At 41.6% G+C, this 14,446-nt stretch overlaps 1 protein-coding gene across 1 annotated transcript; it reads right to left on the reverse strand.

The window, feature by feature from the left end:
* Positions 1–5,319: 5,319 nt before the first annotated feature.
* On the reverse strand, positions 5,320–13,964 carry LOC136519751 (coatomer subunit beta'-1-like). Its single transcript, XM_066513125.1, is given in 26 exon segments — positions 5,320–5,453; positions 5,659–5,803; positions 6,017–6,123; positions 6,232–6,325; positions 6,407–6,603; positions 6,889–6,960; positions 7,087–7,201; positions 7,712–7,828; positions 7,912–8,003; positions 8,104–8,280; positions 8,398–8,472; positions 8,553–8,589; positions 8,591–8,694; positions 9,176–9,364; positions 9,537–9,602; positions 9,682–9,832; positions 10,364–10,432; positions 11,452–11,492; positions 11,494–11,601; positions 11,685–11,816; positions 11,910–12,235; positions 12,320–12,356; positions 13,294–13,348; positions 13,468–13,529; positions 13,632–13,652; positions 13,777–13,964. Coding segments are annotated over 26 exon segments (2,610 nt in total). The 5' UTR covers positions 13,780–13,964; the 3' UTR covers positions 5,320–5,435.
* Positions 13,965–14,446: the final 482 nt, after the last annotated feature.

Raw genomic sequence — 14,446 nt, forward strand, 5'->3', positions numbered from 1 at the left:
TTTCAAATGGAGAGAGTATCGTTCATGAATGCAAACAGGAATATGGTTGTTCGGGGTTCCCAACAATAGCCATAGCAACTGTGTTGGCTTTGATGTTCTGGTGTGGTGGTGTGGTGGGTATTTTCTGTGTCTTAATCTACGTTGGGTAAGTTTTCAGGTCTAGTTTTCCTTATAAACTAAGCCAATTTTATTTTTTTTAATTGAAAGACAGAGCTCCTGTCATTACTTAAAAAAAATGTGCTAGCTTTAGCTGTGAAATTTTCTAATGCAACAAAGCTTCAATCTTTGGTGTCAAAGACAACTGGAATTGCAAAAGGATGCCAACGCTTGCAAACCTAGATAATATAAAATGTATGTACACTCTTCTGCTCGCGAATAGTTGAAAACTGCATATGCTAATTTGTTATCCGGTATGGCCGTATGGGTTCAGAATGTCGGAAAATAATCAAACATTGATTTTCAGAAACCCAACGATTCCGGAATGGATTCCGGATTTCCAGAAAATAATCAAAAAATTGTTTTTCAAGAAATCGGATAGTAGTTTCCGGATGTCCAGTCTTGACCGAATATCCTGTATCTGCGCTGACGATTTCGCTCTAAACTTTGTTTTCTGCATATTCAGTCCTAACCGGGTGTCCGAAAATTGTCGGATCTTCACGGTTAGATCTATTTGTTTTCATGTTTGATTGACTGTGTTTGCAACATTGACATGACCTCTTCTCTTTTCATTTCATGAACAGATATCAAGCCCCTTTCACAAGGCAGTGGACGAGTTGTTTGAGATCAATCTGGTCCTCGCTGCCCTCTTCCTAATCGGCCTTGCGCTGACCATGGTGCCGCAGAAGGTGCTGAAGCTAGCCGGGCCCTGCGCCGCGAAGCTATTCGAGCACTACGAGCTAGTTGTCACCATCACCTTCTTCTTCATCTTCGTCATGTTTGGCTGAACACGGCCACCTGCCAGGGGGCTCGTGCCCCTTACTGCGGCCGAGCCTCTGGAACCCCCTTAGATATACTTATCAAGAGAGAAACTAACCTACAAAGATGTCCTCCATGGCGCTGTGTGGGCTCGCGAATTGAAGGTGAAGGTGGCCTGAGCAACGACGACACCATGCATCGACATGCACCTGCTCGCCAGAAGATTACTGTGCGGGTGCATGGTGCTCACACTCCTCTTGGACTTGTCGGTTGGGATTGGGCGGCTCACCTACAACTAAGTGCTGGAGGCCAAGGTGACGGTATTCTCGTGGCGTTTGCTTCTCCTTCTTCGGCTCGTAGGTCACAGTATTTCTATCTGTCTGGGAGCCGTCATGCATGCTCACGCCCTAAGTTAGCATCGGTAGTCTGTGTGTGTGGACTCTAGCCTGAACGGGACGCTCGGCCAGGGGCTCATGCCCCCTACTACAGCAAGCCTCTAGAGCCCCCCCTTAGATATCCTTATCAGGAGCTTGCTGCTTGCGTCTATATCTTGGAGGCCCGCAACTATGACCAAATCTATAACTAGACCCACAAGTGTAAAAATATCTCGTTAGTCTCCTTCTACCTCTGGACTACCCTCTTCCCCCGACCTATATGCCAGCTCCGGCTGCCTCCTTGCCACCATGTTCTCTCTCCCCATCTCCTTCCCGATGATCCCCAGCTCACCCCTCTGTGCTGCCGCCCACCGTGTCCGGAGGCGAGCTCGCTTAGGCTACACCCATTCTCCCCTTCGGGCCCAGAGTCAAGCTCACCCAGGCCATGCCTCGTCTCCCCTCCTCTCCACCACGCCTAGAGGTGAGATCGCCCAGGCCATGCCCCCTTCTCCTCACTCGCCAGTGCCCCAGAGGCTCTCCCTCCTCTCTATCCTTGGAGGCCAAGATCTCATGCGAGCAATGCGTCTGTGGCAAGCTCACAATGTTGTGTGCCTGAGGCTGAGGTTGGCCCAGCCCCCTTCTCCCTCCCTCCCATGGCGACCGTATATGGATCCTCCCACCACACGATGGTAGCAACGCTATGGCTTAGTCTGACATTCAGCACATCTAAGGACGGATGGAGGTGAGAGAGAGCAGTGGAAGTGGAAGAAATGATTTCTAATCGGAGCGGGTTCCATGTATGGGAGCGGGTTATGTATAGGAGCTGTATCGGAGCGAGTTCTGTATAGGAGCGGTGGCACAGGGTACGGAGCATGTCAGAAAATTATACGACCAACTGGAATGCATGTTGAGGTATTATTTTGCTTTATCATTCAAAATAGTAGAGGTAGGTAATTTATATAAAGAAAATTAGGTCTTTCATAATGTCATAAGGTGTATTAGATACAAATTTATTAGGGGGGTCATTTTGAGTTATATTTAGTGAGTAATTAGATGTACATTTATGGTTACTTATGTACTTTTTATGATGGCAGAGTTGGCTAATCTTTTCATAAAACATGATACATCTAATAGCTATAATTGGTGATGATTATTAGAGCCTATGTATCAAATTAAAAGCAATATGATAAGATTTATTATGGTACTCCTACATACCAGTTTATTGGTCTTGACACATCATCAATACACCCCTTCCATCCAAGTTTACAGGTTTTTTATCAATAATAATTAAGACCATTTAGACTTCATGGTCTAAAGTTTAGTTTACTACATTTAAGGTCTAAACTTTAGACCACTTTAGCTAGCTTGTATGGTTTAATGAATTAATGATCTTTTAGTGAGGTTGACTAAACTTTAGACAACATTTTAGATTGCCTGTTTGTAGCCTCAAGAGTTAAAGTGGTACAAAATTTAGTTGCTAAACTTTAGACTATTTGATTCAAACAGGACGTTAGTCAAATTATGTATAAGTTTAGAGCCTAAGGCTTGCATCAAACTCAGCGGCTTAGCGATACGAAAGATCCCGTCCACGTCAACAAAGAACTGTGTGGCAATCGCGGAAGGCAATCCCGTCCATAGTGCAGCAAGTGAGCATCAGATCAGCTAGTACATGTTCGAATCTGCGGTACATCAGGCTACAGTTTGCCAAAGAATTCTAGGCAAAGAATTCATAGACTACAGTTTCAATCCGTGGCCAACTATATATAATCTGAGTTTGAATCTGCGGGCCAAAACCAAAAGACGGCTTGAGATCTGCATGACTGAATCTGTTGGTACAGTAATACACATTCCATTCCAAATTATAAGACGTTTTGGCATTTCTAGATACATAGATTTTGTTATACATCTAAATATACACTTATGTCTAGATACATTGTAAAATCAATGGATCTAGAAAAGACCGAAACGTGTTATAATTTGAAACGGATGGATTAGTACTTATAGTTGCTCCCCCATGGAATAAAACGTGCATGGTTCAGGAGCATGTTTAAGCCGTGCAGTGCAGGCGTGCATCATGCCCGTCTCTGAAACCTTGGCATCGTAATATGCCCAACAATAACAAATCCACGCAATTCACGAGATGCCCACTGCGCCGCCGCCGTCAGAGGTCGGAACCGCGTGGCGACAAGAACAACAGAAAACCACATGATCAATCTGGAGACAAGGATAACAGGAGCAAAGTTCGATCGGGATGTTCGCTCTTGAGTACCGAGTGGCAGGCGCATGTGCCGCCTGAGCACCTGAGCATGTGCCCGCAGGTGCTGACCAGACGCCTGGTTCGCTGGCGTCTCTGTCTGACAAGCAACGTACGTGCTGCTGTGCAGTGTGCACAGTGCACTACGGCCGGGAACGGACATGGCAACTGACGGAATGAGATCCTCTGCAGTCGCCCTCCGTTGGAGCAGCTGAGCCCAGGCACTTCACCTCCTCATGTTGTGATCGGCAACAAGGCCTGTTAAGGCGTAAAAAGCCAAACAGCGGCATTTTTCTTTTTTTGGCGCGGCCGCTACTCGTTTTGGCGCGAGGGTTGTAGCCATGAGGGCTGAGGCGGCGATCATCTACTGCTCGACTGCTCGTGCACGACTGCCGTTTATATGATACTCTGCGCTCCTAGATCTTCCTCTCTACTCAGATTTTTCAGTGTTGTCCTGTTCGCTTCAACTTATCAGACATGGTAGTATTTTTATCTCACAACAAATCAACGAACAGTACTTTTCAGCACGAACAGGGAAAGGTTCAAAGTTACAGTCATCTCAAGGAAAGGGCAAAAGATAGTGTAACACGCAAACTCAATGGAATTTTAACTAGATACCTTTTAGATATGTGCAGCATGGACCAGAAAGACAATGTGATGATTCATTTCTTTTGCAAGTCTGTATGGATGCTTCTTGCCACATGGGCAATACATGTGATGATTCATCAATGCATTCTGTTTCCATTCAGAGTTTACATATCAGAGTTTATCAATTCATCTCTTTTGCATCACATTCGGAACTGTGCATTACGCGTCAGATCGGAGCAGTACATGCATGATGGCCACACATACCAAACCAGTTCCTGAGCCAACTGAACCTCTGGAGTAATACTCAATTACTCCCTCCGTTCCAAAAAAAAAAAAACGCAATTCTAGCTTTAAACCTGGACACGAAAAACGCAATTCTAGCTTTGAACCTCGACACGACGCGTGTCCAAGTTCAAAGCTAGAATTACATTTTTTTTTCCTGGACGGAGGGAGTACCAAAATTCTATCTAAAAGAGGAAGACAGGAACAGGAGATGTGGGGAACACAAAAAATCAAGCAACGAGAACTGCAGAAGTAGAGTAGAATTATAGATAAGTATGAAAAGGAGATGTAATCATGGGAGGTCGCCAGCAGCTTGCTTCCTGCACCTTGACCCTTCATCGCGGGAGCTAGCTGCAGCCGTGGACTGAAGAAGTCATTGATGGCACAGAGGGGGCGGAGGAGGCCGGCGAGCAGTGGCGCACTCTTGCGTGGCGCGCGTGTGCACAGCAGGCGACACAAGGGGGTGGGAGGCGACGTGAGAGGACAGGGGCTCGCCGGCGAGCAGTGGCGCATCTCCTGCACAGGAGACTCCTGCACAGGAGGCAGTTCGAGGGGGCGGGGGCTCGTCGCCGGCGGCCTGCAAGCGGGAGGCAGCGCGTGTGCGCAGGAGGCAGGCGCCGTGCAACCGTGGGAGGAGTCTGAGGCTAGACAAGGCAGCTAAGGGAGCACTTGTTGGGCTGGGCCGTATCCCAGAGGCTGATCGTATCAGGTCACGTACTCGATATTTCCTAAATTAAACAAAAACAGGATACTCGGATGATACGTATCCAAACCGTATCGGTGACGTATCCGATACGCGATACGGCACCTTCCTGACATATCCGTGCTACAGTACTATTAAACCTCACAGAAATTCAGAACAGTGAATCACCATAGGCAAAACTTGGGGTTTCCACATTTGCCAAAGAATTCTAAGCAGACGAAGCTCCTTCACTTGTCCGTACCCTGCTGTTCCTCACCCTCATCCCTATTTACAAAAACTGTCTCTTCAGGTTCATCAGCAGTCATCTGTGTTCTGCATTTCATTTCTCTTCCAATGCCTGAACAATTTTATTCATTATATTCCAAAAGGTAACAAAAATTACAGTCGTCGACAAGGAGAAATAATGAAATAATAGCATATCAATCAAGACATAAGGAATGGGCCGATGTGAAAATGGATCATAATAAATATCAAGTTCCTAAGAAAACTCCATAGTGCATAAATGAAAATGGACAATAAGAAGCAGAATGCACATGAGATACCTGTTGATCAGGTTCTCCATTTTCCTCAGCTGTATCTTCAAGTTCCTCATGCTCAATGACCTGCATCCTTTTGAAAGCTTCCACAAGAGTCATGTCTGACTTCTCAGCATGATTCAAGTACTGGTCAGCAGGAGGATAATGGCTCCTGCACATAAAGACTTATGTTATTGCAAAATTTTTACTTAATCAAAAACTGTGAGGTGGTCAGGGCTCAAGACTCAGAGCAGATGCAATAAAATATTGGTGACAGTTACTCTTTGGAACCAATAAGCAGTTTCTGTGATTCAATGTTTTTTTTAACTTCTGGTGTAAGCAATATGCTAGAACAAAACATAGTAGTTTGTGTGATAATGTGTACCTCTGAGAAGCAATGCTTTTTTCTACAGTTAGAGCAACCTGCCAGTCTTCAAATAAATTTGGATATTCAGAAGGATCTGCCAGAGACTCTGCAGCTTTTGGATTAATCTGCATACAATGTACAGACAAAAAGGATAAGATACTAGCATGATTTTTTTTTCGAATGGCACGACACTTTTCAGTAAGAAGACTAAGATGGGAACATTAAGAAATTACTTTACTGAGGTCGTTTCTCCAAATTGCTACTATCTCTGGTACTTTGCTAGGAAGATATGATCGTGCCATTAATGCAGCTTCAGGTATACGGTTACTGCAGAATACACAAGATAATGTTTAGCTCTAAAAGAAAGAGCACCAAAACAAGGATTTAATCACAGCAAACAAGATTTACCTGTCTACAAGCAACTGTATGCAATCTTCCACTTTACCAAGCATAAAAAGGCAGAGGAAAGCAACATTGTTTTTTCCATGTTCTTTTGCCAAAGAAGCAAGCTTTTCAATTCCTTCAGCATCTCCAAGAGATGAGTACAGTAGCAACAAGCCACTTAAATCCTTCGCTTGAAGAAGGCATTCCTCCGCCAACTCTAGCTGCAATGTAGAGTTATCATTCACGAGCTAATACAGATAGGATATGTTCAATTTAGGTCATGTCTCAATTGACATCATTCCGATTCGCATGGAGAGTTTTGGCAAGGAAAACATGTTCCGTTGAAGTTTTGAGAAGATTAAAGGCCCCGACCCAAAACTATTTGATCACAAAAAAAAAACAAACGTCACAACACACAAGAGGCATTCCATTCTTGAAAACTTGTTTCTTAGCAATGTCGTTATTTAAATGTCAAATACAAACTTTCATAAGGTTTAAGAGCCAACCTTGCCTGTGGACATGGCGAGTTCACCCAACTGCTTCCATTTAGATTGACTTTGTGCTTCTATGGCGATAGCCTGCACAGTAAATAGGCATGAGAGGTCTTATAATATATGTTAGTAATTTTGCAGCAATGCAGTATACAATACCTCAAAATATAGTCTACGGTATTAGAAGAAAATTAGTGACAATATAATCAGTACCTTTGCAACTTCTAATTTTCCAAGCTGCACAGCTAAGTCAAACTTGTAGTCAGCATCGGTGGCTATCTCAAGAGCCTCTTCCAACATACCTCTCGATTCCAAAAAATGAGCAACACTGTCGTATGAAAGAGAAACAAGAACTGAGGTTAGAAGAGAACAGACTCTAAATAAAGTTGGACAAAATACACAAAAAGGGCGGAGAAAACTAAGTATATTAATTCAGGTAAATTATGAACATACACAAGATAAAAAACAATATTTAGTTTTTACTCCCTCTTCCAAATTATAAGATGTTTTGGCTTTTCAAGATACATTACTTTTACTATGTATCTAGAAATAGTGTATATCCAAGCGCACAGCAAAAACTATGAATCTAGAAAAGTCAAAACGTCTTATAATTTGGAATGGAAGGAGTACAACATAAATATACCCTTAAAAGGAGTCTATTTAGATATGGCATACATCAGGACAGTTATGTGACACTGATATATATACATCAATTTAACATATAAGCTATCTTCCACGAAACAGAAAATGAGCCTAAAAGCAAAGACAAATTAGAAAAAAAAAAGGAGTATACAAAAAAAATCAATTTATATTTTGGAACAAACAGGTAATCACAAACCTATTATATTGCGCCTTTGGTATGGACGATAAAATTTCATTTGCATGTTCCAAATCCCCACGCATCACAAGGGTCTTGTACTCAATCAAACTCAGAAGTAATGTGTACCCAATGACACTGTACCAAGCTTATATGTCAGTCACAGAAGAAACTAACAGATGCTACAAAAGAATGGAAGCATTGGTTTCGAGAAAACGCACTTAAACTCCTTGTCAATAAGATAAACTCGACTTTGGTTCGCAAGATATCCCAATAGGTACATAGGGCGATCCAAATGATACATTGTAGTGACCTGTAAGTATAAAGCTTATAACTATTGAAGTCGTGACACACATAATGCCCATATAGAGAACTTAAACAGAAGAAAATGTTTTCGAGTAGACTATATTTACCTCACCACCAACGCAATAATTTAGGCGCGACGATGAGTTGTTATAGATAAAGCAGTCTCCAACCCAAATTCCAGTTCTCACTCGCTCATTGACCTCATGAAGCAGCTCAAAAGCATCTTCGACACCTTCTTCGTCCACAGGCTTTCCACCTTCTAGATAAGATGCAACAATATCTCTCTACAAAGCACAAATCATACAATCATTTTGTGTTATAATCCCCATGCATCACAAGGAGGTGGGTAAAAGAAGGAAAAAGAAACAAGATAATAATCATTTGAGGATACGATATCTTACATTGTACTTGAGGATGTAGAATGATGTATCACTTGCTATTGCAACTAGGTCACCACTATCAGCCCAGTAAACGTTCTATAAACACATGATAAAGGTTAATAGTAAACTCAAAACATACAAAATTTCCACCCAAGAAAAAATAATACTTGACTCACCTTAACATTCACATCGATTCGGCGTATTAGTACTACAATCAGCCCAGTCATAAAAGCAGATGAAGTCACTAGAACACATAGCCAACAATACCCCACCAAAAATACGCTCTGCTGAAAATGAAGGGCGGATAGTTTTCTTCTCCTAAAAAACCAGATAATTTAAGTCACAGGACACAATTAGAATGCCAAAAGATTACAATGTGCTTTTTTGTGAAATAATTCAAAAAAAAAAGAGGCTAGATCACAAACTTCACATTCTCTTCTACAACTCCTACAGAAGTGATATGGCTAATAAAGGTGAGCGGGCAAGGGACATGCAACAAGCATAAGTTATGAATCTCCAATGAATTGTAAGCCTTAGTAACAAATCATTGGAAAAACTTGCTGCAGAAATCAAAGGGCACAAGTAGAATTTTTTCCAGAAACATCACTGAATAAAGGAACACATGATGAAAGAAAAGAAAGCTAGAAGAGTCAACTGAATACTAAAGGAGTAAAGGATGCATCTTTACAGATGCCAAAACTAGAGGAAATGTTTAGGTAATTATGAAAGAAAATAGAAACATGCATCTGATTAAACAATTTATATATAGAAAAACAATAAACTAAAGTAGACCATGTACCTGAAATGATTTACTGTAAGTCTTTATTCTTGATGTACTTTCCCTAATTGCATATTCTCCTTCTGATGACCAAACAAATTCCAGTGCAGTTCCAAATGATCTATTCCTCCAGGCCAGGGCAGTATAAATTATGTACTCGCCATCTCCACATACAACAACGAACCGTCCATTAGGGTTATGCTTCAAGCTCTGACCAACCAAAACGATTACTCACAATCAGATTATACACCACTCAAGATTAAATAAAAAATCAGCACTGCCAAATAAGAAAAGAAAAAAATGACCAGTTAATAACTACACTATAAACCTACAATAGTAACAAGTTTTAGAATACAAAGAATATATCAGCATCCAAAAGTACCTGTGGGTACAAATCACAGCTTCCTAACTCTTTTACAGCCAAGGGTAATCTTTCTCCATCTGTGGCCTGATTTGCAAAATACAATAACCTGTTAGACAAGTGCTTGCTAAATTATTTCATTTTATGCTGAAACAGACCAACTTACCTCAAAGCCTGCACCGACTGTCTTGATATTTACAGTTTGTATTTCATTATGTTTCGCCCAAATGATTTTCCCACTGGTATCCATACTTGCTATGGGTACTTCACGGCCCATTTTTATCATAATGGTCCCCTCGTCATAACCAATCACCATCCTAGACAGTAACCAAACAGTATACTTGTTTCAGTATTAGAAAATACATAGTGGGCCCGTAGGCAACTACATAAGGATAGGACCTACTAGATACCAAAAATCTCAACCACAGGGACAAAAGAACCCGTTGGCTGTCTTAAGAATGTGAACAACTTGAGAACTACAAGCATGAACATTGCAAGAAAGATAGAAATGAACAGGAGACATGAAATTGTAGCAGTTGCCGCTCATCGAATAACATACTAGGTTTATACAAAGTTTGAAACCACTAAACAATCGACCATACTGCGTTCCCCATGAGGATATCAGCTAACTAGTGTGGCCCTCTTTAAGGCAAACAAAAAACAATTTGTAGATAGCATTTATAGTTGATTTACTAGCAGAATGACACAACTACACATACATACCATTAAGAGACACAAAGTGATATGATGCTTCTAGTTCTACTCAAAAGTGAAATGCCTATATTAATAGCCAGTGTCCATTAACTGACAACACTACTGAAACAAAAGCAGAATGCAAATGATCTTACCTTCTTGATCCCTTCATGTATCCAACAGCCCAGACTCTCTCAAGGCCATAGTTTAGTGTGTTCTCAAGTCTACAAAATAGTTCAAGGTATAAAACAAAGAACATCTCAGGATATGAAAAGAGTAACACAAGCAGTGTTCAGACTCAATCAGTATAGGACATTTTCCAGATTATCAGAGAGGCAAGAATAATTTAACTCAACCAACCTAGGAGGAACTAGGTGGGCATTGTAAATAAGAAGGAATAGGCACCCCAATTCAAGTTCAAGAGGACTCGAACTTGGATCTGGGTGGTGGGAGTGCACACCACACCTCCCACTGAGCCAGGCTCCATTACTAAGACTGATTCCAAAAACAAGTACTCCTTCCATTCCAAATTATAAGACGTTTTGGCTTTTCTATACATTGCTTTAACTATGTATCTAGACATAGCGTATATATCTAAGTGCATAGTAAAAGCTATGTTTCTAGAAAAGCCAAAATGTCTTATAATTTGGAACGGAGGGAGTAGTATTTGTAATTTCGGTAAGCAAAATAGTTAAACTAACCACTATCCTTTTGTTTCACACCCTACATGTCACTACACAGTGTACACAGAATGTAATTGTGCTATCCTGCATGCAAGACAGGTACCGACACACATGCAAAAAGGAAAAATATAATGCACAGATAGGGGTTTGGTGAGGGATGTTCAATTGCATGCTATCATAAGAAATAATACAAAGGTATCGTATCATAAAAAGTAAAATAAAGCATATTTCGTTCAATGACATGGCAGATAAGCTCATACATTTAAGTTAGCACACCATGGAATTAATAAGTGACCGTGGGTTTGAACTTTTCAACCATAAGAATAGAAAGTTAAATACCACTGTCATGCCCATAGGCCTTTACATTAAAATTAGGTGTGCCCAATTGTACTAGAAACAGGATAGTTGTTTAGCATTCTGATTTATGAGGAAGTCCGTAGATCTGTGTTTCAGGATGGAGAATTGATAATTGATAAATGGCCAAATTGTAATAATGAAAAAATCGACAGACCTCTGCTTACATAAACAAGCAAACATAGAGATAAATAAAAACATGTTACCTGTAAGTTGTCGAATGCCATATACGAACTGTACCATCTTCAGGATCCAGTAATGATTATAGGGAGCTCAGGATGGAAACAAACAGCAGAAATATTATGTGTATGCCCTTCAAGTGTCTGAACACAGCTCTTCGTCTGGTAATCCCAGACCTATTTTGCCATAAAATGCACCATCATAGGACTGCATAGAGCAACCAAACATTCAAAACATACAGCTAAGTACAAAAATGTACCTTTGCAGTGGAGTCATCAGAACCGGTAATCAAATAGGGCCTGTCACCACCAGTGAAGTAGTCAACACAGTTGACACCCTTTTGATGTCCATCGAGTGTGAAGTTTGGATCTGGAGAGCCCAAACTCCATATCTGCAATCTCAGAGTAAGAAGTATGAATGAACAAGATCACATCATGACTCAGTCGCAACTAACATCTTGCTGTATAATATTGTAAAGGCACACCTTTGTAGTGCGGTCAAGAGATGCGCTTGCAAAGGTGTTAATATCCTTTGGATTGAAAGTAACCTGCATCACATAGTGTGAATGTCCCTCAAATATTTGAGTGCACATCCACCCTTTATCCCAGTCCCACAGTTTTATTAGCATGTCATCAGATGATGACAGCACATATGGTAGAGTTGGATGGACCGCAACACATCTGATGTAATCAGTATGAGCCTCAAAAACTTTAACTTTGTCCATGGTATTGTAGTTGTAGACACGAATGTACATGTCGTCTGCACCAGCTACAACCCATTGTTTTCTTGAAATAAATTTTGCCGACCTCACTGAAAATAAGTTTAAAATATACATTAGCATCATGCTGATCGCCAAAAGTTCTCATTCCACGTGAATCTAAGTGCTTTGGATACCTGGCAGTTCTGAAACTTCAAATGATTTCACCATTGCCTGAAAAGGTATATACAAAAACAAACATGTTAATGAATAAAATTCTCAGAATCCAACTTTATTTTTATGGCAACAACAAATATATACTTGTTATAAGTAAAATGACAACAATGCACTGGTAAATCATATCCATTCATGACATATACATAGATCCACTAGCTGGATCCTAATTTCCCAGAAATGAGACAATATTTCTTATGTCATACTCATGATTTTCACAAAATCATTTTGATTTCTTATTGTAGTACCTAAGGTAAATACCACATTTTGTACTCAAGCATACAGATCTGCAGAACTGCATGTCCATATACATGATACGCAATAGTTCGACAATGCAACTCAGACACATTGGTTCAGACCCACAATCATGAAGGTGAAGATTGGTGACAGAAATGGAACAGATACAGGTCATCTTATACAACGATGTAAAAGGTCATTAGGTTAACACCTTAGCTCACAGAAATGCATACTGGCTAAAAAAGGGAGGACATAATCGTCATAGCGGAGCCAATATGAAGGGTCACTCGGTGGCAAATGAAATTGAACTATCAACGGTAACCCAGGATCGAAAATTTTCAGTGTAGATTCTAGATGCGTAATAATGTATCAGAACAATCAAGTGCTGTTTGTAGCCCCAATGACCTATATACTTGAACAACATATAATGAGAGAAATAAACAAGGCGACCATAAAGTAGAGTTCTTTAAAGCTCGTAACTGAGGAAACTTAGACGTGCAAAATTCTACAGCATGCCAGCCCACCAAACAATAGGCAGCACCATAGATCATAGCAACAGCAAAGACGTCTGGAATAAAGGATCCAGCATTACGAGAGAAAACCCTAATGTTATGCTTTGTTCATATATTATTTGCTAGCATTGGTATGAATTCATGCACATGTCATTTACGGAAACCAGTTCGGGCCCTTACGGCCTTACCTGTGCCTGATAATCCCAGATGCAGACACTCCCCGAGTACAGGCTCGACAGGATCCTGCACAATGCAAGCCACGTATAGTCAACAATAAGAACAAGCACACAAAAACGGTAAGCACAAGCAGCGGCAATGGCTGAAAATTCAGTGAACGGCCCCAGAACAGAATCGGAACTTACCATGGCTCCGTGGGATGCAAATCCACTGACTTGACCCTCTCCGACCGTTGAGCGAACTTCCGCTAATCACCAGCAACGAAACAAAATCAGCGCAAAATCAAAGCGGCGCGAACAGTACAAGGACGGCGTGGAGACCGAGATCCAGTGAGGTCGGGCAGGCGCACCTTGATCTCCAACCTGAGCGGCTGCGGGGAACACGAGCGGAAAACAACATTGGTCAGATCTTTGAGCAAACGCCATGCACCGGGCTCCAGAAAAACCGGCGAATGGATTGGAGATTCGGGAGCGGGCGGGTTCAGATCCACGTACCATGGTGGAGGCGGCGGCGAGGAAGGCTCCGGGTCGAGCCGGGCGACTGCGCTAAACCCTAGAGATTCCCCAGCGGCGATGGGGTGGTGGGGCGCGGCGAAGAGGGAGCGAATCCGATCGCGAGCTCGGTGGCGCAGGCGCGGCGAGCGACAGGGGGAGAAAACGGAAAAGGGTCTGGCAGATGAGGGAGGTTTTGTGTGTAATTTAGTTACTTTTTATTTTAATCCAAATTAGCACCTGGAAATTATTGTATTGTGTTTCCCAAATTGCAAACTGTGTGCCGCACATGCATAGCCCACCATTTTTTTTTTTTGTTTCGTTCATTCATGGTCAAGGGACATGTGCCATGTATGCCATGTATGCTTTTCGCGGACGATGTAGTGTTAGTTGATGAAAGTCAGATAGGAGTGAATCAGAAACTAGAGTTATGACGGAAGACTTTGGAGTCCAAAGGTTTTAGACTCGGTAGAACTAAAACTGAGTATATGAGATGTGACTTCGACACTACTACTCGGAAGGAGGAAGATATTAATTTAGAAGGTCAAGTAGTGTCTAGGAAGGATACTTTTCGATATTTAGGATCAATGCTACAGAGAGACGGGGATATTCATGAAGATGTTAGCCATAGAATCAAAACAGGGTGGATGAAGTGACGTCAAGCATATGGTGT

The sequence above is a fragment of the Miscanthus floridulus genome, chromosome 18 (assembly GCF_019320115.1).
Source record: "Miscanthus floridulus cultivar M001 chromosome 18, ASM1932011v1, whole genome shotgun sequence".
In the NCBI taxonomy this organism is placed as follows: domain Eukaryota; kingdom Viridiplantae; phylum Streptophyta; class Magnoliopsida; order Poales; family Poaceae; genus Miscanthus; species Miscanthus floridulus.